Raw genomic sequence first — 26,332 nt, 5'->3', positions numbered from 1 at the left:
TCTTGCCTGCAATACTTTGACAATGCTGCACTCATAAGAATACTCGTTAGCTGTTGGTACCATTTTTATGATGAAACGTTTTGACTTCTGATTGATTTGAGGAAAGGGAGCAGATTTTGAAAATTTTACTAACACATTTTAACTAAATTGAAATTTTACCTTTGTCATCCAGCTCCTGATTTATTGTGATTTATTATAAATAAATCAGGAGCTGGATGACAAAGGTAAAATTTCAATTTAGTTATAGAACCAGCTCAGGGGCTAGAAAATATGGATTATAACACATTTTGTCCGTCCCACAGATGGAGAGTACACAAAGGATTCTGGGAATGAGAAATGTGACAACATGATGGTCCTTGTCAAACAGCTCAAGATAGCTGCCCAAAAGCAACAACTGAGGGATAAGTCGTGCGTTATCGTAAGTTCTTGGTTATCTTATCTTATGTAAAAGTTTGGAAATCTATATATATAATACGTGAAGCCGTTTTTTGTTAACGCAACTCCTCCCTTATTTGTAGACCAATTTCAACGTTTAAGGTGTCAAAAGATTCGTCTCAATATGTAGTTTTGCAATAAGGTTTTAGAATTTTAAAATCCCTACTCTTATGGGCGTGAGACCCTCTCAAAGGTCGGCTTTTCCCCATAAGAAATGCATAGAACAAATTTAAAAACAAAAAAACAGCTGTTTATAAAAAGAAACTCATTAGCTTTTTGGAAGTAAACATTATTGTTTGTAATATTCAGTAGGTTAAGAACAGGTTAAAAAGTGAATCAGTTTTGTTGGAAGAACAGAAAATGCCTCAAGTTCAAAGAAGAAATATTGAAAACGGGAGGAGGAGACAATCAATAGTAAGATCACTTATGCCTATGAGGTGAGTAGAAAAAGAGAGATCTGGTCTAACAGATACCCATCTAGATACAAATTCACTTGGTGAGATGAATAATATTTACCAGTTCTGCTATGCAACTTACTTTGGAAATGATAAAATATACGAAGCACATAGTGTTGTCACGGTGGTAAAGTAAACTTGCCTAGATCAAATGAATGCAAGCAAAGAATTTTTACTTCTGACACTGACAGATCGATATATTTCCAAACATTTAGTACAAACTATATTAATGCCTTGACTATGATAAGTTCAAGTAGGTAGTAAGATTATACCAAATTCTGGCGGACCTTATGTTTTTATTGCAAACTTTTGTATTAGTATTACTCGCTCTACTTCAATAGATAAAAAACGGAAATAGATTGTTTACTTCTAGGTTATGTTGCCAGTTCCTCGGACAAACTTATACAAATTTGTTTGACTGAATTCACCAACACAATCCAGACATTTCCAGTCCAAAATAAGAAGTTTCAAAAACTATTAAAAGTTTTAGTGGCAATATTAGATTAAACATAAGTGAAGGAATTAGTGTTTATGTATTCAACGATCGAGTAGTTACGGTCAAGTTTATTTTTAGGATTCAGGAGAGGCACATAATATACGCTGTTTAAAAAGGAAAATGAAAATTGCTATCAAAATCTTAGAGCTACGAGAGTTATCTAACCTATTTCGACAAATGAATCCATACTTTGGGACAGTTATTAAGAGAAACTCCACTGAACAACATGAGAACGTTCTGATGCGAGGCATATACTGTGACTGACTGACAACACGTTAATATATGATAACCAACTTTCAATGGTGTTGCTGCTTTAGCCTATTCAAAGCAGATTATAGCTGTCCAGTTGGTAACCCAGAGTTTGCAGAAAAAAATATGGAGCACATGAAAATGGTTGATATCACCCCACTTTTTAGGATACTCTACGGAGAAAATTCGTTTGATTAGGGGGATGTCTCAAATCAAAGAAATAAAATGTCCCAATTTAAATTATTTAACACAGGTTATAAGTAAGGCAACAGTTTTCTTCAATTCTCAATGCTGAAAAAACTTTGTTGCAACATGTTCACTCGAATTGAGGCAGATCGTTAGTGAACTTCATGTTCACTGCACTCATTAGAAGTTATTAGTTAAAACTGAGAGCAGCAATAATGTAGGCAATAGACACAAATAGAGATATTTAAAATTAGTTTCTAACAAGTGTTTAAACAACTCTAAGATGTAACTAGAATTACTCGAATTTAAGCATAACGTTTTCCTCGACGTTATGTTTCATACTATGCGGCTCATTGAGCCGCACGGGTTCTCTAGTTAGTCTATATTATATGGACCATCATGTGAAAACCACTGGACCAGTTGATCTAAAATAATGCAGGAATATAGTTGATATACCTCAGATAGAAATACACCTATTTTTACATCCATCATTCTTTGACATGCTACTGGACCAATTAAACTTAAAAATCAACGAGCAACCTTTAAATTCAAATTCAAGCACTATGGTCTCTTATTAGATCTTAACTTCTTTACTCCTGAGTTTATACTAAGATTTTGAAAGTTCTTTATACCTTGACCTCTGATTATGTCTTGTCTATTATCTCAGTACTCAGTAACAAAATATAACTTAAGAAATACAGTTTTTTGACACTCGCGCAATATGTGACTAGCTCACAGAACTATCTTCTTATTAATTAAATAACATTATATATTTATTCCTTTTTTAATGAAATGTTGCTTGTTATTTAATTTTTTGTTATTTTGTCATTGATTAATTATTATGTAAATCATGCTCAGGTTTATACATTAAACCTAATATTCTCCAATACTGTTCTAGGTCCTGGACAACTGTGAGCGACTTTTTGACCTTGGCGATCATTACTTCCAAGCGTTCCAGAAGCTCCAAGAGCTCACGAACATGCCCCATCTGTGTGTGGTATTCATTAGTCAAATCCTACCAGAGAAACACACTACGTTTGTCCCTCATTTGAGGGTTTTCTTTCCCCAGTATACCAAAGGTAAGCTCCAAATTGTTTGAGTAACACAAGCTGTCCTAAAACATGAGGACTCATCCTCAACTAATTTACCAATGCCTTCAATCCTCAACAGTGCAAACAAACAATATTATTTGTGTTAAAGTTGATGCTATAGATTATTAAGTATTATTCACTTGGAGTCAAATATTTTATTTTAGATTTCCTGTTACTTTTCTAAATTTCAGGCGGCAATTTTATGCTGACATCTAATTACTACAGTATGTTTAAGTTTTTCCATCATTTTAGGAAAAAAAATGGAATCCAGTCTTTGAAAGTGAGTTGTTTAAAATAATCACTTATACTAAATTATATCAAGTGGTCCATGGGAACAGTTATAACTTCACGTTAAGTCATTCTTGTTTTAAGAGGTTGGGAGTGCCGCCCTCGCCCTGCTTTTCCCCCGCATCCTGGTTCCCAGGGGATCCAGCTTTGCCGGGAGCAGAGTTCGGGTGCTTGGCAGCCCACGCCAGCCTCCTCTCACTTCTGGATAGCACCTTTTCGCCTTTGGCTAAAGCTTCCGCTATCCTCCGTCTTCGTAGCTCTCCCCTGGAAAGTCGTTTGTTTTTTCTTTCCTTTCCAGTTTCCGGGAGCTTGTCTTCATCATCAGATTTTAGTAGGCCTTCCTCCTCCATTTGGGTCGGATCTTCTACGAAAGCACTAGCAATAGGAGTGCTTTCGACCAGTCGGTCACTCTCTCCTTGCTCATCAGTCTTGGTTTTGTCACTAACTAGTTTGCTCACTAACTATTTTTTGGACATCCATTTTGTTCCCACGAGTCCTGGGTATTTAAAGGTCCACCTCCCCAGGGACCCGATTAGAGAGGTAAGGGGTTCATACGACTGGGTTCCCCCTGGTTCCCAGAAGGCTCCGTTTCAGACACTGAGTATTAGGCCCCCAGTGCCGCAAGGCTCTCAGCACAGGTCGCATTCCACCTTAGCCCAGGGCCCGCAGTGCTCAGTCGTAGTTATTGCTAAGACTGAACGTCTGGGTGAGCGTCCTGCTCTGCAAGCCTTGTCTTAGACCAGTACGAAACACCCAGTTCTGATGGTGCTGCTGCCCCCCACCAGAGAGTCATTCGGGACTCTAGCCTAGATCCGCCGAGATCAGCGTGACAGGGGCCACGACGTGAACGGTGCAGTCATTGGACTACACAGGCCTGTACTTAAATTTGTACTGGCCTTCTCGGACAGTCTTGAGCACCATTTCTAAAGACCCTGGGGGAGAAGTAGTTCCTCAGTTTCGGATATCAGTGCAGCCTTGGGCTGTCCTAGGAACTATCACACCCCCTTAACCCCTATGTCATGCTTTTTAGTGATTTATAAGATTCCTGCAGCATTCTGTAGGACTGAGGTCAGCTAGCGTTCTTATAGCTTTTTTCTGAAGTCGCAGTATTCTTGTAAGGTTCTGTTGTTTGGTTCCACCCTACATCACTTATCCATATCTTAGTAGGACTGTACTAAATCATAGAATGCAATCTTAGTTGCTTCCATCCATTTAATTCCACGCATTACACAAATTTCAGATCCTAGTCTTTTGCTCAGGCTATTTACATGTTCTGTCCAATAGAGTTTAGCATCAATGGTCTAGCCTAGTAGTTTGGACTGTTCATTGACAGTGATATTGGTAGCTCCAGTTGTCTGCAGCTGTCTTCTGCTGAAATCACTGGGATGGGTTGAGTCGTCCTGTAATCCAACTACTAGGAGGTTACAAATTGTGGATATTTATAGGCATGCACTGTGGATGCGATACTTTCTAGTGTGGATTAAGGTCCGCACGAGTAAGTACTACGATTATCCGCAGTACTATCCTAAAAATTATACCAATTCGTCTATACCAAAGCAAAATTCAGATTCCACTATAAACTGTAGGTCCCTTAGATGCCATTAGCTGTATGGGCTATTAATTAACAGCTGTGTCTAAGGAATAAGTCGGCCTTAGTCACTAACAAGACTACAAGATCGCGCCACTCATCCTACACTTATCTCCATTCATACTTGGCTTAAAATACCTACTTTGTATGGTCGCCATTTCATTGAAAAGTATTTAAGTATAAGTATTAAATTAATTTGCTCTCATTTCCACCAAAGGTCTTAATGATCAATGCAGTATTATTCTTTTTTTAGATGATGCTATGAAGATCCTGATGACAGTAAGTCCTGAAGCTGAAGATGAAAAAGAATTATTCAACCAGTTTAGTAGACTTTTCCTGGATATCTTCTACCTAGCTACAAGAGATTTGAACGAGTTAAAACACCAAGTAAGTTAAGTAGAGTGCTTCCAAAACCAACCCATTATGATTTTTTAAATTTTATTTAGTTTTTAGCAAATTTCCCTATAGGGAATAAGCTATTACCGTAGTACTCATGGTAAGACCTGGACCCGGGACCGATTTCCTTTTTTGTTTTGAGGTCCCTAGAGGCCAAAATCACCATCCGTTCAAATTCATATATATATATATATTTATATATGTGTCTGTTAGCGCGATAAATCGAGCAAAAATAATCCGATTTTGAGGAAATTTGGTACAAACGTGTAAACCTACATTTATTCTAACGAGTTCATAAACCAGCATGATCGGACTATGGGAACAGGGGTTTATGAGGGGTTTTATGGGGTAAAAATTGGTTTTCCCATTTTTGACCCTAAAAACTTAAAATTTAGCATTTTCTTTCCATACAATTGTGACGTAATTTTCCTGGCGGACGACAAGAGGTAAATTACGCCACCGGTAAGAAAACGAGATCCCAGGATTCGCCCTAGTCTGGTCGCGGGGAGTTTCCCAGGAGTCGATAGTGATTCGGATAGCCTAACTTTGATAGCCCTGGTTGTCAGAGCTCGAGACGAACGTTGCGGGTTACCAAACACCCTACTCGAAATCACCACTCTAGCCTAGGGCTTGTGGGGAAATAAATAATTTTGACTTGACTCTGTGGGCAAATATCTAAAAGACACACTACTAGCTAACTTAACAAATCAACAAGTAAGCTAAGTAGGCACTCCGCTTACCTACGGAGTTACGTCGTCACCCTGAAACAAACAAGGTTAGTACAAGATAGGCCTAACCTAGCCTAACTCCCACAGAGTCTGAATTTACTAGACAAGAAAACGAGTTGGCTTAAGTTGTCCAAGTGAGACACGAAACGGGAGAAAAACTGAAACTAAAAATAAAACTGCTTCAAGAGCTGATACGAAAAAAGAAAAAACTAAAACTTCAACTTCCCCACGTGTTCAACTTAAGCAAACTTCTGCAATAATTATCAAGCAGAAACCTGTCTGCTGGGGCCAACTTCGGGGCGTTCGGGAACTTTATAACAGATTTAAGAATTAAAAAGTAAGTCCCAAATACGGATTATGAAACGTTAAGCGAAAATATATTTCACCAACTGCAATACTTTACTAAATTAGTTGGTTAAGGCGTGTGACTAGGTCTGCGTATCAGGCCTAGTCTTCAAGTTCAACCAAGCTTCGTACACGAAAGCTGGTCAAGTAATATACGACAACCAGAGAAGTTAACTACGAAACTCACCAGTCGACGAAATTATAACCCACTATGTTCCTGCACCAGTTCACTACAAAACTATACGTACGAACTTAAGCTTTCAGAGCTTGCGATACGAACTTTAACTTGCACGAATTTTCGAGAACGAACCAAAAGCGAAACAAACTTACGAAAAGCCGGGATTACGAATGACTAAAACTTCACAAAACTTCTTCTTACTTCACCTTCGTCTCAGAATAGAGACGAAAGTTAAAACGATTCCTGATTGGTCAACGAGTTACAGAAACCGAAAAAAACTGGCAGCGAAGGCAGGCGCATGGCAGCTTTAACAGGCTTTATAGCTGCCTCGCTCACAAGGTGGATCAGCTGCTCTTATTCTCTCCCGTAGCCCGCCCTCAGACGCAGTCGAACAACCCAAACAACCAAACTGACACCAACGTCGTCTGCGGTCTTGGTATTTGAGGTTAGGTACGATGTCAGTTTAGTGTCGCGACTAGGCTTACTCAACAGCTTATGTTTAGCTGTTTAAAGTTCGTGGTTTAGCCGTTATTTTACCCCCTACACATTTGAACCGTTACACCCCCTCCACACTTCGGAACGAAAAAAAAGAAAAGCGAGAAAAAAGAAAAAAAGCTGTTGAACTTTCCTGCAGATGACGCATCAGTAGGATCGTGGGCAGGAAAAGTTAACAGAAGCCGATGCCGGACCCCGTTGGTCCGACTGCTCCAGGGTGTTGACGACGAAAAATGGACGAAGTTACAAATGATGTAGACAGTCTGAGGCCGAGTTGCCTCAGAGGTCTAGGCGAAAACGACTCGGGGCGAAAAGTAACCAAAGGTGAAGAGTAGGCGTGGGGTTTACGAAGGTAGGGTAGTACGGCAGGCTCGGGGTCTCGGACGTGCGGCGAAGAGCTTCTCACGATGATACGTCACCCCCCAGACGAGGGTTATCTATGGCTGCTTGTCGGCAGCTTGACGTGGCTGAAAGGACTGACGAACAAACGGATCGCAATACGTTGCTGCGGTTGCGGGATCCTTGCATATTAGTCACGTGCACAGAAAGGTTTTAAGTCTTTCACGTGCACGACGTGCACCGCAGCAGAATCCTCATCTCGTACCTCGAAGAGATTAGCACCTCGACGACCGACCACAATGCAGGGGCCATGATATTTTGGTGCTAATTTCCCTACGATGGCGTCCGCAGCGGAAGACAGGATGTGAAGTCTTCTCATCACCTGCGCGCCAACTTCGTGAGTCACCTCCCTACGACGGAGGTTATAGTATGTCGATTGCCTCTCGTAGGCAGCCTTGAGGTTCTTGTGTGTCTGCGTGATCAGACGCTGAAACTCATCTAGTCGTTTGCGATGGGCCTCACTTAACGAGGGACCTTGGGGAGTTTCAGACACCTCAAACGAAAGGCCACGGACGGCACAGGGAGGCTTCAGTTCGCGTCCGAAACACAGCATCGCAGGAGTGAATCCGGTAGAGTCGTGGACAGCTGTGTTCAGGGCGTACTGAAACTCCACCAGGTGGTTGTCCCAAGACCTATGGTTGCCTTTTACGAACTGTGCAATCATGGTCTTCACCACCCGGTTTTGCCTCTCGACTGGGTTCGACTGCGGGCTGTAGGGGGCCGTCGTCTGCAGCGTGATGCCCCACTCCGCCGCCAACTCTCGAACCAGTTTACCGACAAACTGCGTGCCGTTGTCCGTAATCAACACATCCGGAGCTCCATGTCGAAGTAGGATAGCCTTCAGCTTTGTCACCACATTCTTTGCGGTTGCAGACGCAATGGAGGCGAGTTCCGTCCATTTGCTGAAGGTATCCTGCACCACGAGCAGAAATCGCTGACCCCGTTGTGATCTAGGCAATGGGCCTACCAGGTCAGCAGACACTGCGTACCACGGTCCTTGGGGTTGTCGGAAGTACATTTTCCCAGCTGGTTTCGTTTGGGGTACTTTATAGGCCTGGCATTGGGCGCAAGACCGTACATAGGCCTTCACCTCACGACGCCAGTTAGGCCAAAAGTACTCCCCACCAACTCGGGCTAACGTTTTCTTCACCCCAAGATGTCCTGCCGTAGCCGTGTCGTGGTTTTCGTGCAGCACCACGGATACTTGGTCGCTTGGCACACACACCCTCCATGTCGTAGGTCGATCCTTCCTCGAGACTGCACGGTACAGCTTACCGCCGCGAAGCTGGTATCTCGAGTATCGCCTAGGGTGTTTGCTGACCAGATTGCAAAGGCGGTCATACCAAGCACTGTGGCTGCCCGGCGGGTTACCATCGTTGTCCACGTCGGAAGATGGGTCGTCAGTCTCCTGCTGCGTCGGACCAGGAGCTTCGTGATCGATAACGTCACCCGCCGGATCATCACCGAGTAAAGGTTCGTCACCTTCAGCATCGGTTAGGCGTCGTAACCGCAACTGTTCCCTAGCACCGCGTCTGGTTAAAACTCCGACCTCATACGTAGGTTGATCGGGTTCACCAGACGAGCTGGGCACTTCAGGGACCGGCTGACGAGACAGGGCGTCTGCCACTCTGTTCGCTGTCCCCTTGCGGTACCTTATCTCGAAGTCGAATTGCTGCAACTCCATAACCCACCGAGCCAGGCGCCCACTAGGCTCACTGAGCTTAAGCAGCCATTTTAGGGCGACATGGTCGGTTATCGCAATGAAGTGGTAGCCTTCGAGATAAGCCTTGAATTTCCGAACAGCCCACACGAGAGCGAGACACTCCTTCTCAGTAGTCGTGTAGTTCTGTTCGGCCTCAGAGAGTAGCCTACTGGCATACGCAACGACCACTTCTCGGTCGTTTACACTCTGAGTTAACGCTGCTCCCAGGCCATAATTCGAGGCGTCGACCTGGAGCACGAAGGGTTGGCTGAAGTCGGGACAGGCGAGAATCGGGGCCGTCACCAAGGCGTGCTTCAGAGCTTCGAATGCCTTAGTTTGTTCGGGTCCCCAGAGCCACTTGGCGTTCTTCTTCAGCAAACCTCGAAGCGGAATGGTTACTGAAGCGAACTTCTCGACGAATCGCCGATACCACGACGCAAGGCCTAGGAAACTGCGAAGTCCCTTGACGTTCGTGGGTGCGGGGATATCCTGAATGGCGCGGACCTTCTCAGGATCCGTGGCAATTCCATCTTGGCTCACGATGTGTCCCAAATACTTCAGCTCCCTACGGGCGAAGTGACACTTCTCGGGGTTTAAACGAAGGCCCGCCTCGCGTAGGCGGCGAAAAACAACCCCTAGAAGTTCTAGATGTTCCTCGAAAGATGTTGACACTACCACAAGGTCATCAAGGTACGCGAAGACCATCGGCTCCAGCTCAGGCCCGATGACTCGATCCAGAAGGCGCTGGAAGGTGGCACCGGCCGAGTGTAGGCCAAACGGCATGACCTTGAACTGAAAAAGGCCTAGGCCTGGCACAGTAAAGGCGGTCACGGGGCGACTGTCGACGGCCAGTGGCACTTGCCAGTAGCCTTGCTTCAGGTCCAAGGTACTGATGAACTTGGCCTGCCTGAGCTTCTCAAGGATGGCGTTAATCCTAGGCAGAGGATAGGCGTCTTTGATCGAGGAGTCGTTCACCCGGCGCATGTCGATGCAAAAGCGGTATTTCCCAGTCGACTTTCGGATCAACACGATCGGAGAGCTCCATGGACTCTCGGATGGTTCAATTACACCATCCTTCAACATGGCAGCTACTTCATCGTTGATGACCGCTTGCATCGCAGGGTTACGAGGGTAGTGGCGCTGTTTGATCGGGACTGCGTTTGGTTTGAGCCGGATGACATGCTCAGTCAACGCCGTGGGTCCCACAACAGCATCGAAGAGAGGGAGTTCTTTCTCGAGAAAATTCTTGAGATGTTGTTCTTCCTTAGACGTCAGCGGTTCCAGTGTGCCCGTCGCACAAGGAAGGGTCGTGGTCGTGTCGAACGTGCCATCGTTGTTGACGTTAATTCGTATGAGGTTAAGGTCTCGAATACACCTCATACCTAATACTACGTCCGTGGTGAGCCCAGGCACGAAATAGGCTCCGAGTATGAGGTTTTCACCTAAGATCTGGGCCGGGATGTGGTACTTCGTCTCAATCCGACAACGTGTACCATCAGCCATCCTCAGGTCCGCCGAAGATATCTCAGGTTTTACCCCACACTCGTCGAAGTGACGTACAACCTCTTCCCCGACGAGGTTTACAACTGCTCCGGTATCCAACAGAGCGCGAAATCCCTTTCCAAGGAGCGTGATGTCGACAAAAGGTCGGATGTCTGTCGACTCAGACGATTTTCCAGCCGACACGTACGAGGTGCTCACGTAATTGAGCTCGGTAGAGGTCGTAGGTGGCTGCGCTGCGGGCTCAAGTGACCTCACGATTCCTGAGCCCGATTCGGTAAAGGCCCTTATGTACTGGAGCCATGAGCTCCATTCGTCGGAGGTAGTGCGGCCACGGGACGTGGGCTCAGGCGACCTCCTGCGGCCTGAGTCCGTCTGGCGTTTCCCGCGCGACAACCGCAGCTCGTAGTGGCCACTCCGACTTGTTTGCAGTAGTAACACCGCAACACCTTCGGCTGATCGCAATCTCGGAAGACATGACCGCGTGCATCACAATTCCAGCAGACTGGAGGGTTGCGGTTACTCGATGGTCGGGATGGATTCGTAGACGGTAGGCCCCGGTTTTTATTATTAGGAACGGTGGCTGTCGTATGCTTTGGCTGGTTACCCCCACTCCTTGCAGGGTAATCACCAGTGCGGCCGGTCTTGGGCGAGGTAGGTTGCGGTTTACGGTCGGGCTCAGAATAGTCCATCACCGCAACATCGACGAAACGGTCCATTCGACGCCTGGGCGTGTAGGCCGTCTCAGGCACCAATGCTTGAGCGACCGGAGGGGGAGGGCGGAACAGCTTACGCTCCCGTAGCAGCTCCTCGTATTCGTCGGCTCGCTCGATGAGGTCGGGTAGCGTGACAAAGTCATGACGTCGTATCATGAACTTGTATTCCGGCCTCATGTTCAAGTACACCAGGTCGATAGTTTCCTGGTTAGAGAAAGTGCCGCTCCGTCGGATCAGGGTTGTCAGGGCAATCACAAAATCTTTAAATGCCTCTGTTTCACCCTGAGTGCGCTTCCGTATCTCGTCATCCAAGTGGCGATGATAGCCAGCAGGGAAGAACTGGACCTCGAATGCCCGCCTAAAGTCGAGGAAGGAACGCCACATCATTTTGTTGTTCCTGTACCAGAGGAGAGCTTGGCCATGTAGAAGCGAAGGCAGAGCCTTCAAAACGTCCTCTGGCGACAGAGAGTAGGCCTCGCGCAGCTCCTCTAGACGCTCCAGAAACGAAACCGCATCTCGTCTGCCGTCGAAGCGCAAGTTCCACTTCCGGACCTTGTCACAGAGGGCGGACGACGTTTTAGCAACGTCATCAGGTCGGTCATCACTCCGTAGGACATACGAAGACCGGACACCTCCATATCCATCCCTTGGCCGAGACGGGACTGTGTATCGGGAGGTTAGCGGGTCGATCCCGTGGACTGGAAGCTCGGCGTAGTCCTCCTCACGTCGTGAGCCCCGCTGTTCGAGGTTCAACACCTCGGCTAACGTGTGCTCTAGGCTGCGCATGTCAGCATTGGGCGATAGGCCGAGCATCTGCCGCATGCGGTCCAAAGTGTGACGTACCGGATCGGCATCAGAATTTTCCGGGAGCGAAGACCTCGGAGCGAAGTCGAAGGCATGTCGAGCGTCAGTCAAGTTCTCCAGTCCTGCGAGTGAGGGTTCATGTGATGCCGAGGTGACCGCAGCAGGTGGGCTCTGACGCTGGAACGTAGCAGGGGGTAGGCCTACGAGTCCATAGGTACCGGGTGGTCTCCACGCAGTAGGCTGAGGCATTGACCCCGTTCGGTAGTCGAAAGGCGATGGGCGTGGAGTAGGCTCCTGCATCGAACTCCGGGCCTGGTTATCTAACACCTGGCCAGTCGTAAACACCTCCTCCTGGGAGGTTGGAGAAGACGGTGCACCAGCGTTGCTTCGCCAGTACGTGCAGAGACGTTTGCGCATTTCTGCCAGTGTACCATGTGATGGCAATTGGTGTCGCGCCATCTCCACCATCAACTGTTGCTTTGACAGCTCATGTATCCAGCCGACACGTGGATCATCCGTTGGGTAGAGCGGAGCAGTATAGCCGGTCGAGGTCACCGGTCGTGTGTACACCGTTGACGTAGTAGTAACTGTTGATGCACACGAGCAGGTAGGGATAACCGATGACGTAGTCACCACGGCCCCAGCCATGGTTAGAACTCCTGGCGTCGTTGTCAAAATTTCAGGGAGTGAGTTAGGCATAGCTGCAAAGTATTAGTGCACAACAAGACAAACAAATTGCAAAAATAGTTTAAAAGGCTGAAATTGATTAACAATTATGAAAATCCACAATAGGCCTATTTAAATTCAGGCCTAACGTTAAACAGCACTAAATAAGTCCAAACAAGACAACTTTAAAAAAAAATTTTTTTTTTTTTTTTTATATAGCCTAAGTCCCAACTAGGTACTCAAAACCCAGAAAATTTGTTAAAATAGGACCAAGTCCAAACTGCTCCAAAATCCAATAATAAAAAGGCTAAAATGCAATAGGCTACTATAAAGTAAACGTTTTACCTAAAATAAATAGGCTATCACACAAATAGGCTAAAATATTTAACGCTAAACACCAATAGGCTTAGGCTAGCAATAGGCTACAACGACGAAACTAGAAAATATGTAGGCCTAAGCTACCTACTAAACTAGAGATGCTAGGCTAGAACGGTAACGTAGAATAAAAAATAACAGTAGGCCTAGGCAAACACTTGATAGGCTAGAGCGGTTAACGTAGGCTAAAATCTTACAACTCGACGTCAGCTGCTACCGCGATCTTAGCTTGAGCTCACCAAGTACTATCAGACTATCCAATCACTGGTCCAACTGCTTCGGGCGCCATTTATGTGACGTAATTTTCCTGGCGGACGACAAGAGGTAAATTACGCCACCGGTAAGAAAACGAGATCCCAGGATTCGCCCTAGTCTGGTCGCGGGGAGTTTCCCAGGAGTCGATAGTGATTCGGATAGCCTAACTTTGATAGCCCTGGTTGTCAGAGCTCGAGACGAACGTTGCGGGTTACCAAACACCCTACTCGAAATCACCACTCTAGCCTAGGGCTTGTGGGGAAATAAATAATTTTGACTTGACTCTGTGGGCAAATATCTAAAAGACACACTACTAGCTAACTTAACAAATCAACAAGTAAGCTAAGTAGGCACTCCGCTTACCTACGGAGTTACGTCGTCACCCTGAAACAAACAAGGTTAGTACAAGATAGGCCTAACCTAGCCTAACTCCCACAGAGTCTGAATTTACTAGACAAGAAAACGAGTTGGCTTAAGTTGTCCAAGTGAGACACGAAACGGGAGAAAAACTGAAACTAAAAATAAAACTGCTTCAAGAGCTGATACGAAAAAAGAAAAAACTAAAACTTCAACTTCCCCACGTGTTCAACTTAAGCAAACTTCTGCAATAATTATCAAGCAGAAACCTGTCTGCTGGGGCCAACTTCGGGGCGTTCGGGAACTTTATAACAGATTTAAGAATTAAAAAGTAAGTCCCAAATACGGATTATGAAACGTTAAGCGAAAATATATTTCACCAACTGCAATACTTTACTAAATTAGTTGGTTAAGGCGTGTGACTAGGTCTGCGTATCAGGCCTAGTCTTCAAGTTCAACCAAGCTTCGTACACGAAAGCTGGTCAAGTAATATACGACAACCAGAGAAGTTAACTACGAAACTCACCAGTCGACGAAATTATAACCCACTATGTTCCTGCACCAGTTCACTACAAAACTATACGTACGAACTTAAGCTTTCAGAGCTTGCGATACGAACTTTAACTTGCACGAATTTTCGAGAACGAACCAAAAGCGAAACAAACTTACGAAAAGCCGGGATTACGAATGACTAAAACTTCACAAAACTTCTTCTTACTTCACCTTCGTCTCAGAATAGAGACGAAAGTTAAAACGATTCCTGATTGGTCAACGAGTTACAGAAACCGAAAAAAACTGGCAGCGAAGGCAGGCGCATGGCAGCTTTAACAGGCTTTATAGCTGCCTCGCTCACAAGGTGGATCAGCTGCTCTTATTCTCTCCCGTAGCCCGTCCTCAGACGCAGTCGAACAACCCAAACAACCAAACTGACACCAACGTCGTCTGCGGTCTTGGTATTTGAGGTTAGGTACGATGTCAGTTTAGTGTCGCGACTAGGCTTACTCAACAGCTTATGTTTAGCTGTTTAAAGTTCGTGGTTTAGCCGTTATTTTACCCCCTACACATTTGAACCGTTACACAATTTTGTAGAGTTAAAAAAAAAAATGGTATATTGAAGCGTGGTTGTGCGTCTAATAGTTACGGAGAAAATTCCAAAAAAACTGTAAATTTAAAATTTCCATGTTGATGTTATTCTTATGGAGAATAAGTAAAAAGTTGTAGTTTGCTTGTTTATGAACATATTTTGATCAAATTTGGAAAATGCATTCATTTCATACTAAACTATTAACATTTTACTAAAAATAAAATACACCCCTTTTTACTCTCCCTGTTGCAGCAAACCTAAGTACTACTTAGGTTTGCTGCAACAGGGAGGGTAAGTACTTATTAAACTAATGTTATTTAAATAGGGAATAAATGTGATATTTTTAAGGAGACACTAGCTGACCCGGCGAACTTCGTATCGCCTAAGTTATAGGTTTCCCCTAAGACAGACCGATGGAAAGAAAGTACCGTTACGTTTAATTTTCAAGATGATCTCGTTCGCATCGCTCAATCACGTCCTGGTTGAAGTTCGTTCGCTACGCTCACTCACCTTTGGGTTGAAGTTCGTTCGCTACGCTCACTCACCTTTGGGTTGGAGCTCGTTCGCTACGCTCACTCACCTTTAGGTTGGAGCTCGTTCGCTGCGCTCACTTGCCTTCAGGTTAGCTCGTTCGCTACGCTCACTCGCCTCCAGGTTGAAGTTCGTTCAGGTTGGAGCTCGTTCGCTGCGCTCACTTGCCTTCAGGTTATCTCGTTCGCTACGCTAACTCGCCTCCAGGTTGAAGTTCGTTCGCTACGCTCACTCACCTTTTGGTTGCAAATTAGCTGTTGTCATAAATGTAAAAGAAATAATAGTGCTGCACCCTGTTGGTAATCCTTGTAACTTTAATGCTATTGAACATCATAGAACAGAACCAACTTGTTTAATTGAAACAGCTGTTAAGATTCATTAATTCCATTTCTCATAAGGTTAACATGGGAAACTCCAGAGCCACTGGGGCGGAGCCCTTTTAAGAATTTCGAAACGGGAAATAGTTTACGTCCGATTCGCATACCTACAGAATTTACACACCAAATTTCATAACGATCGGTGAAGTCGTTCCGGAGGAGTTTGCAGACAAACACTGTGACACGAGAATTTTATATATTAGATTTTAGTGTAAATCCAATCAGGCTAATGGAAATTCGCTTAGTCTGCAGGTTTGCTGCGGCGAGGGTATTTAATTTTTTAATCACACTGAAACCTCTCCTTGGTTGACTCCCAGATGGAACGAACGCAGAGATATCTTGATTTGTCTTTTTATATCGAAGAGATCTAATATGTTTAGGAATGAGGTGTCTTAGCCTAATTAAATATTTCTGTTAGATTCGGCCCCTAGGCCTCTACGCATTTGCCCCACTGTTGCTGCCAGCCCTGACTAACCCTGTCTGTTGCATAAGTTTTGAAATGACTATGGTTAATAATACAGTTTAAAATTAATGAACTACTCATTCGTGAGAGCAGCCCATTCTTCAGTCTTTAGATGAAGTCTTTAGATGACTTCAAATCAAGATGAGTTCTTCAAACTAGACGTTCCCTTATAAAATCAGAAACAGGTCACAGCTTTAACACGGCAACCTGATATCAACTTCTGTTACTCATCTTGAACGTTATAAATCTTAAAATATTTTTACCCTGTATCTTATAAACCAAAGTGCACAGGATGAAAGTATTTATCTAAATATGAAGTAGAATGGAATCAAATCAAATCTTAAATTATTTTTCTCCTTTTGTTCTTTGATCTGTAACTTCATCAAGGTTTTGAGACATTTAGTGAGATGTATGAACTTGTTGGAACTGGCTCGATTGTAGACGAATAGGTAAATTTTTTTTCCTGATGATCGATTGTAGCTTCTCTCTTCTCTCTCATTTGGATTATGTTTATTCTGCTTTGGAGGTCTTCCTCGTTCCATTATTGTTGTACATTAACCTTGAAAACATTTAAACAGTAATACGAATGTAAACCAAACTGGAATATAACTATTAATATCTTTACAACTTTTGTTTAAACAAACCAATACACATATTTTTTTTTAAACTTAAATCAAAATAATGACAGTAAAAATAATCTGTATTGGCTGTTTTTGTTGACTTAAGATACAAAAGGTATTGAAGATAACATGGCCACTTTGAAGAGCTGTAAGACGGAAACTGGATTTTCCTCAGCCTTGTGACCAATTACAATCTATTTCTCGTGGTCAAATACCCTATATTAAAGAAACAAATTTTAAAAATCCTAGGAAAGGGAAAGGGTTTGCCCGTAAATGTTCTTATTTTAGATTATATGGTACAGTATTGAAGATCACAATATAATTATGTTTTTCTAAAAATATTAAAATATGAGTTTTCAAATTTAGTTACATTCTACAATTGGCGTTGACTCTTATACTTAGTATTTGCGCTACAGTTATTTGATAAGTTACATCCTTAAAAGTTTCAATACTATCAAAATTTTTGTCACTTTAGAACACCATTGTGTTTTCTTCTTGCATAAAAAGGATTTGTTAGATGAATTCACAAAAACGAGACCTATTTAAAAACATTCAATTAATTTAATGAAACAAAAATTGAGGAATTTAACATAAGTAGTTTGCCAATAATTTCCATACTGATGATTTGGCTTGCGGTACTGGATGAATGAATACATTTTACAAATTTGACTTCAAGTGGCCATTTCAAGAGTTTTTTTGTGAATTCGCAACTTGATTGTTTGGCAGATCCTGCTAGAAATATTCAGCAATGCTGGAATCTGAGGAGAATCTTTTTCAAAGAAGTTCACCATTCGATTGAGGTTTTCTTTCATCAGTTTCCTAGGAAGATTTACAAGTGTTCTTTCGTATCATGGAGGAAACAGCCTGATTCGATCACAGAAGATTTCCCCATAACACTATGATATTCTTCATCGACTCCTAAGGCCAACTGTAAAGTATTTTTCCATGATAGAGTAAACATCCAGGATTCAATCAGAGGAATGTGCCACAACCTCTAATCACATAATCTTAACATCTTGGATTCCATACTAAGAAATCAATGTGGAAAAGCTACGCAGAAGAAGATAAGAAGATGAAGTCGGAGGTCTACGAACTTCTCAAGTAAGTTCTCAGAAGAGGAGTCACAAGGCAACATGCAATCTAGTCAGGAGAGTCAAAGATTGCACAGTGATGTCTTGTATCCTAAAATCACAAAAGGGCTTTTAGTCAAATTAATAAATCAAACGTTAATAACGCTGTAAACATATTTCAATATTTCAATAAAGTATAAGTTTCGTACTGTTAAATCTAATATGACCTCACCAAAAATAAATCTACTTTCATGTCCCACGGTTTCAATGAAAAAGCAAACAGCCATAGAATCTTATCTGTAAAATGTTCATTTTGTGTTTCTTCAAGCATTTATTGCATCAGATTAAGAATGAGTTAAAATTAAGCTTTACTTACGGTTTTTTGGTGCATCGCTTTTATAAAGTGGGCGATCTTTCATTTTATACTATACATCTGACATCGCCAATGATGCTGTATGTCTGTTTTCATTAGTATGATAAATATTCATCATTATGTTTGTTGCAAAACTTAAATTTTCTTACCTTAGCGACGTAGTTTCAAGTTATATCATCTTTAAAATGTCATGATAGAGATGCCATCGTTGGGAGAGCCAAAAGTAGTCGTAATAGAGGTGTCTTCATCGGTAGGTATAAGAGAGGTGTCTTGATCGGTAGGTATAAGAGAGGTGTCTTGATCGGTAGGTATAAGAGAGGTGTCTTGATCGGTAGGTATAAGAGAGGTGTCTTGATCGGTAGGTATAAGAGAGGTGTCTTGATCGGTAGGTATAAGAGAGGTGTCTTGATCGGTAGGTATAAGAGAGGTGTCTTGATCGGTAGTCATAAGAGAGGTGTCATAATCTAGATGTCATAATCCGTAGTCATAATCTAGACGTAGTCATAATAGGGAGGCCGCAGTCGAAAACAAGGCATTGCTGTGCAATCTTTGACTCTCCTGACTAGATTGCATGTTGCCTTGTGACTCCTCTTCTGAGAACTTACTTGAGAAGTTCGTAGACCTCGGACTTCATCTTCTTCTGCGTAGCTTTTCCACATTGATTTCTTAGTATGGAATCCAGGATGTTAAGATTATGTGATTAGAGGTTGTGGCACATTCCTCTGATTGAATCCTGGATGTTTACTCTATCATGGAAAAATACTTTACAGTTGGCCTTAGGAGTCGATGAAGAATATCAACATAGTGTTCTGGGGAAATCTTCTGTGATCGAATCAGGCTGTTTCCTCCATGATACGAAAGAACACTTGTGAATCTTCCTAGGAAACTGATGAAAGAAAACCTCAATCGAATGATGAACTTCTTAAAAAAAGATTCTCCTCAGATTCCAGCATTGCTGAAGATTTCTAGCTCATTTTCACAGTGCAATCTAATTTTGTTTAAGCTAAATAAAAATTTGTCGCTTTCATAGAAAATTTAAGAAGGAAGTCTTGTGTATCTATGGTAACAAACTGTGTTTAATATAATTTTGTCCCATATATGATGAGTCTTGACACTTGTTATTTTTAATTTTTAAAATTTATTCTTCACTGCAGGGCAAGTCTTTTATAGTTTGATCAAAATGATGAATTTAATACACTTAAAAAATGTTATATTATCAAATCAGTTGGATATATCATCAATGTCAAAGGAACAGATAACTATTCCTTATTGCGTTAGATTATATTTATTGTAGGGGTTAGTACTTGCCTTTTTTGGTCTACTTTTAAGAATCATTTGTAGATGAGTACGTTGAGGATGTGAGCTGTGTTCCAAGTTTTGGAATAGACTAACCATGGAGTATGTTTAATCTATATGGGTTTGGTGAAGTCGGTGAATTAATGTCAAATCTAGTATTAAAAATGATGTACATATCTAGCTAGGGCAAACAATGCATCTAAGCCTCTCTACATACAAAGCATGCAGAAATACAATTGTGCCATCACATTTCATCACTTTTGCATGATTTGTTGCCAACAAAGCCGGACTAGGTTATGAATGTAGTTCACCAAATGTTTAAGATTTGATGTCAAATTCACTACAATTTATGGTCCATCCCATCCACTAAATACATGCACAGCTTTATGTGATCAATATGGCCTAGGCAATTGACTGGGCTCGCATATCAATAAAGTTCAAGTTTTACAGCAACCTCAAGCACGATTTCACAAAACTACGCAATAAGTTAATCAATTAGAAACTAAGTACACGATGTTAAATACATTGGTCAATGTAGCAAGAGAGTAAATCAAAATTACATAAACAAAACTCATGAAACAATTATAAGACCCCCAAAAAAAAGATAAATTTTTAGCTAGATCTCAGAAGCTAGAATTGCAGCTAGAACTGTAAGAAATTACAATTTGTACTAGTGAAAAGTGATTTTTGGTAACCTCTATGTAACCTTAAATATTGCTTTATTTGCAAGGAGAATAGTATTGTTTGATTCTAAACAAATATCTGCTATCCTAAAAGTATTTCCATAACCAAATTGCCTTTCACCACTCTAAATACTCTGTGTTAATTAATTTGCAACACTTTTACATGTTTGCACTTCTATAGTAAGTTTACGGAAATCATCTTACTATGAGAGGCTTCATGATTTGAGTAATCTTTTAATGTAGTAAACAATGTTTTTGGGATCAGTATTTTATATTTTAAAATCATAGAGAAAGCATTAAACTTGATATTCATAGAACATTTCCCCCTACTAAGTTATACGGAAGTTCTTTGGCATGGATGTGTTGTAGGGATGGATTATATTTCATGAGTCTAAATTGTCAAGATCTGGTAATGAAAACTCAGGAACACAATATGTTTTGAAACTCATCACAGCTGTTCTTGATTACTAAACAAAAACGACCTTCATCAGTAAACATCCACACAGTTTATCCCATTCCGTTATTAACTCACCCTTTTACAGATTTGCATTGATATATGACTGTTAGTCTAGGTACCCTACCATTTGAGAAAAGAAATTGACTTCACCTAGACAAAATTAGGCCACAATCGAATCCGAATGGAATGTGTTTTGCACATATCCCTGAACATTTCCAAAAAATTTCCAAGCTTTCCCACTCGACAACGTCCGCTATTGGAAAAAGGCGGGAAAAGTATAGAATAATGCAAGCCTTTACCTTAAACTGCATTGTGTCAAACCCGTACCATAGAGAGGTAAAATTGTTTTGGATTATTCCCCATCAGATTTCCTACGTAATAATATCAAAATAAGAGGCCATATTGAGTTTTTAATTGTCGAAAATCCAATTTTTCAGATCTCATATTAATTAATTAGACTTAAGTTAGTGACAATTATTACAGAAATTTGTATAGAATAAGAAGAACTTTTAACCTACTATACTGATCCAAAAAGTTTAAACTCTTGTATCACTTATTTGTTATTTCTTGCTTGTTACAGTTGGTAGCATTGTACCCAAAGTACGTAGAGCCGATCAAATCTGGCAGTGTCAATCCCACGGATCATGTGGCTCTTTACAAACAAGTCCTCCCTCACATCCGTGCATCACTGAGCAACGTCTATTTAACTGGGTAAAGCTGTGGTTAGTTGTTACGCTTAGTAGACAAAAAGTGGGTCAAAAATCTTTTTAAGTAAAGATAATCGCTGCTTGGTAAGTCAACCAAGTTGAAAATCTGAAAGTGTGTCTTTGTTATTCGCTTTTTTCAGTTGAAGATATTTTGACATGTAGTACCTACCCAAAAAAAGGTGATCCTGTCGGTTTAGTTCTGTTCCAACTTGATCTAATTTTAGCTACTCTAACCAAAAGCAACTTAAACTAGGGGTCTGCGGGTCCCTGAAATCTTCGGGTTGGGTTGGGCTAAGAGTTCGGACCTAACTTGGGTAACTCAGGTCCAGCCGAGATGAGCTTTTATTTTTGTGTTAGTAGAAAGCGTCTGCAAGGGAGCGTGATCAATAATTGACAATTTTGCTTTAATTTGTGTAATGTTGCTGGGTTTTCTCGCGGAGGAAGGAGAGGATGTTGTTATGACTGCAAAAAGATAGATAACTGATCTCACAGTGACCACGAAAGAGGTTCTCTGTGTCTTCGGGGGATGTTCACGACTTCACTACTGGGATGTGGGGGATATTATATACAATATTAATTTTATGTACAAACTGATTACAGAACGGTATAATAATATTTTTTTTTTAAGTCAATACTTTCAAAAGCAACCCGATGTTGGTCCAAGACCCGAAATGCTAAATATTTGACCTGACCGTAAAAAGGTCTGTCCCGCAGACAACTAAGCTAAATATATTTATTTTTCGTAGATGTACATTTTTCTGGCTTGTCTTGAAGTGGTTTACAAGAACATTTACAACATGAATTAATTGCAAGTCAGTCATTTACTTAACTAGCTCACATGGGAAAATAAAAAAAAAAAAACATGAAACAAATATTCTTGAATTGTCAAACTTTTGAACATTATTACTTCACCCATTCTCTTTCTTTGTTTTCCACTAGCATATTTACTGCTGTGCTAGGTTGTTTGCTAATAGACGTGACTAGGCACTATTTCTCAAGCTTAAATAATTCAACTGAAAATAAATATAACTATTACATTTTCTATAAATATTTAATTAATCCAATTTTTTTTAAAATTGCCATTTTGTATTTTAGGGTCAGTCAAAATGAAGAACATTTGAAACCAGACAAGGTGTTATCTACAAAAGTAGTACAGTCTCTGGATCTTCCGTATTACGCCAAGTATTTCCTGATAGCAGCATTTCTAGCCTCATATAACTTGCCGAAAGATGATAAGAGACTTTTTGTGAAAAACCACGGAAAGAAAAAGAAAAGGTTGGTTCAAGATCAGAAAAAGGAAAACACTAGCAAGGAGTTGTTGGGACCGAAGGTTTTCACGCTAGATCGTCTACTGGCTATCTTCTATGCGATTATGGAAGAAAAAACACCGTTAAATGCAAATCTACTGGCACAGGTAAGAAGTGACTTATTAAAATGTTTAAATAAATTAATGCTCGTCTAGTAATCAAAAGGTTGTCGGTTTAATCCTGAGAAAATTTAATAGTTTTTTTTAAGATCTACAACTTGGACTTTGATCACGCGATATCAGGAAAGGCGATTATAATGGTTCCGTGACCACGAGAGAGGTTCAATAGTTAAGCACAACACCACGGGGGGAGGGAGGGGGGTTTCAATGGTAATTAGGCACGTGGTAGACAACAATGATGTTCCTTTTACTGCATGAGATGTTCAAGAGTAAATAATAATGCAGTCGCAGATAACAATGATAGTTTCCGTAATTACGGGTAAATGACTATGTTTCCATTAACACTGAAGATACTTAGGAGTTCGCCGCGATTGCAGCGCAACAATAAAGTTTTTTTTTGACAATTATGATGTCCCTGCGAGTTCAGGAGATGTTTAATATTTTTCCGGTATACGATGATGATGTCCACATGACGGTGGGGGATGTTCTGGTTTTTCCCTCGATTGCCGTAGACAATTATAATGTTCCTGAGAGGTTGAAATGGTGGGAGATGTTCAATATTTTCCATGATATTGGAGGATGGTGATAATGTTTCTGTGATCAATAATGATGTTTCTGTGATTTCATGAGATGAACAATATTTTTGCTGCGGTTGCAGGAGACAGAATAACCGTTGTGAGAAAACAATCCATGCCCGCTTTAATGTCAAACAACATTTTAGCTTGTTGCTAACTCTAAATGAATGAAATAAGAGTTCTAGTTTTGATTTCCGTTTGTTTCAGATCACTTCATTGGTCGAGCTGAGGTTGTTGGTGAAGCTAGGAGATGATCTGGACAAACCAAAGTATAGATGTGCCGTCGGAATTGAATGTGTTGAAGCGATATCTAGGTAAGCATTTTCAAAATGTAAAAGTTACATAGCACATAGTGTGTGCCTTGATACTGTTAACGCCAGTGACATTTTCATGGAAGAAAAAAAATTTGTTGTTTTTTTTTCGCAAGTGGTCCATAAACCTAAATTATGGAGATTTAAAGGATATCTCTCATGTACTAGTTAAGGCTAGCAACCGACACACATTTTATGTATATTTTACTAACTTAAAATTAACTTTTTTAATGCCAGCGTATCACATTTAAAGCTTTGCATAGTTTAGGATTGACAATAGTTATTTATGCAACTAGTGAGAAAAGTGAGCAAATGACTCACTCGAGAGAAATCCTTACTCACAAGCCTACGGCTCGTGAGGAATGGTTTCTCGAGTGAGGCAATTGTACTTTTAACTCGAGTTGCACATTATACTTTTCCTACAGTTACCAAAAAACAAATAAATTTGTGAAGAAACATAACCTATTTTTACACAGAAGTGAACTTTTAATATAACATTTAATGTGAAGTGACAAATACAACAGTACAACAGCTGACCAGCTGATTTACAGCCAGTGCTGCCAACGTATTTCACGCGCATACGACGTTGCCTGCATGTTACGCGCTCACTAATTCGTGCCTTCACGTTGCGAATCTGGGGTGAGACAAAGTAATTAGAGTGAGACAATGTTAACATTGTCTCACTGATGAGAGAATCGGCCACTTTGCTTTCTCAAATCAGTGAGAGAACATGTACATTGTTAGGTAACTGTAGGAAAACGTATTTATTGTTCATATACCTAATAAAATAAGGGTAAATTTAGAATAAGTTCAGTTTAGTTAAGGTAAATAAGTTTCTCTGTAACATCCCCTTTTTCAGCCGTCCTACTCAACCAAATTTTACGATTGAAATGTCATTTTTATGATCCAGCGGAGGGAAAAAAAGTTTATTTCCTTTAGGGCTTAACCCCTCTTAAGCATTTTATTTATTTCAGTAGTTCATTTTCAAACATCCAGTGATGCTGACCAATTATCTTTTTAACAGTTTAAATTATGTGAATTGTCTTTTAACAGCTGATACTTCCACTGAATGTTTAACCACAGTCAGATTGTAAACAAGAGGCAAAACAATTTAAGGAAATAGATAGTTTATAAAAATTGTGTTGAAGGGGAAAAAGTGTTTTGTATCAGATTGTAAAAAAGATACAAAACAGTTTAAGGAAATGAATGGTTTATAAATTTGGTGCCAGAGGGGAAAAAAGTGTTTTGTATCCTGGTCTAGTTCTTCCAAAGAGGCATAAATCTGATTTTGCAAAATTCGCATGAGTTGCTCTAGTTCATAAATACTTGAATTTTAACCGGCTACTTATTGATTATTGTAACTGACTAAAGTAGGTAAAACTTCCTTTTTGGTCTAGAGATCTTAAATAATCAAATTTAATATACTGTAAATTCTTAAACAAAGCTATTAAATTTTTACATGATGGTGTTTTCTTTAATGTAGAATTTTTGAAGTTTAAACCATATCAAAATGCACAATTTGCGGTCCCCACTTTTATCTATTTACAATGACACAGTTCATGCAGACAAATGTGTGATTTTTGTGTGAAACAATTTCAATATTCTGTTGTATTAATTGTTCTGTATTTGTTCCAGAACCCTTGACTTCAATGTAAGGAAGTACATGGTGCATTAATGAGAAACAAGACTTAATATTTGTGATCTGTGTGGATAAAATGTGATCTGATTTTAACTCTATTTTAAGTCAGTAATGTATTTATTTTAAATTACAAAGTTGTTGAAAATATTGAGGCCCATGGTTGTTATTTTGCTACCGTAGCTGTCAGTGATAAGAGATCTTTGACTAATGAGGCAATTAGACATTCCATCCCAATGTTAAAGTTGTCGCCAGTTTTTGAATTAAATGATGTAAGCCACCGACAGATGGCGCTGATGTAAATTACTAGTTTCGGTTGAATACACGAACTTGTTTACTAAGTCGAATATGAACAACTTTTTGTGAGTTACTGTAATGACCATCAACGATGTAAGGAACAAAAAATGTTGCCAGCTATTTCCACATGCTGGCATCAAATATAGAACAGTTTCTGTAATAAAGAAATATTAAATAAAATTGTAACGAACTGAGGACTTCTGTCTTACAATAAAATACTGTCTTGGAATCCTCTTAGTGTCATAGCTTCGTTTCAATCTGAAATCAAAAAGGTCAAACTTAGATAGTAGCAAGACCATTGTTTGGACCAAAACTCGTTTAGACAAAAAACTTTCAAAATGCTAAAGGCGTAGATGTCGGCCTTATTCACTAACTAGACTTCAAGATCGAGCTACTCATCCTACACTCATCTACATTCATTATTGGATTAAAATACCTACATTCGTATGGTCGCAATTTAAAAATAAAGTATAAGAGACATTCCATCCCCATGTTAAAGTTGTAGCCAGGTTTTTAATAAAATTTGTCTTAGCTGATGTGAGCCACCTACAGATTGCGCTGATCTAAATTACTGATTTCTGCCAATTACACGATGGTTTTTACCAAGTCAAACTGATGAAATGACTTATTATGTGCTATAGCAACTGTTGTGACCCAGCAATTATGTCAGTAACAAAAAATAAGGTACAAAATAGAGTTTTAGACACTAGCGCAATCAATGA

At 40.9% G+C, this 26,332-nt stretch overlaps 1 protein-coding gene across 3 annotated transcripts in view; it reads left to right on the top strand.

The window, feature by feature from the left end:
* LOC128997303 (origin recognition complex subunit 5-like) overlaps positions 1-25,452 on the top strand; it is a 30,415-nt gene extending 4,963 nt beyond the window's left edge. For all 3 annotated transcript variants that reach the window (XM_054422931.1, XM_054422932.1, XM_054422933.1), the window contains 7 exons: positions 303-418; positions 2,720-2,900; positions 5,042-5,175; positions 21,239-21,369; positions 22,461-22,779; positions 23,574-23,680; positions 25,313-25,452. In XM_054422931.1, the coding sequence (XP_054278906.1) occupies positions 303-418; positions 2,720-2,900; positions 5,042-5,175; positions 21,239-21,369; positions 22,461-22,779; positions 23,574-23,680; positions 25,313-25,352 (1,028 nt within the window). In that variant the 3' untranslated portion in view covers positions 25,353-25,452. The remainder of the gene's footprint in view (positions 1-302; positions 419-2,719; positions 2,901-5,041; positions 5,176-21,238; positions 21,370-22,460; positions 22,780-23,573; positions 23,681-25,312) is intronic.
* Positions 25,453-26,332: the final 880 nt, after the last annotated feature.

This window comes from Macrosteles quadrilineatus, unplaced genomic scaffold, assembly GCF_028750875.1.
Source record: "Macrosteles quadrilineatus isolate MER2022 unplaced genomic scaffold, UCM_ALF_1.0 Scaffold_6__1_contigs__length_79288215, whole genome shotgun sequence".
Taxonomy (NCBI): domain Eukaryota; kingdom Metazoa; phylum Arthropoda; class Insecta; order Hemiptera; family Cicadellidae; genus Macrosteles; species Macrosteles quadrilineatus.
Note: the sequence above shows the minus strand (reverse complement) of the source record. Positions and strands in the feature narration are given on the sequence as shown.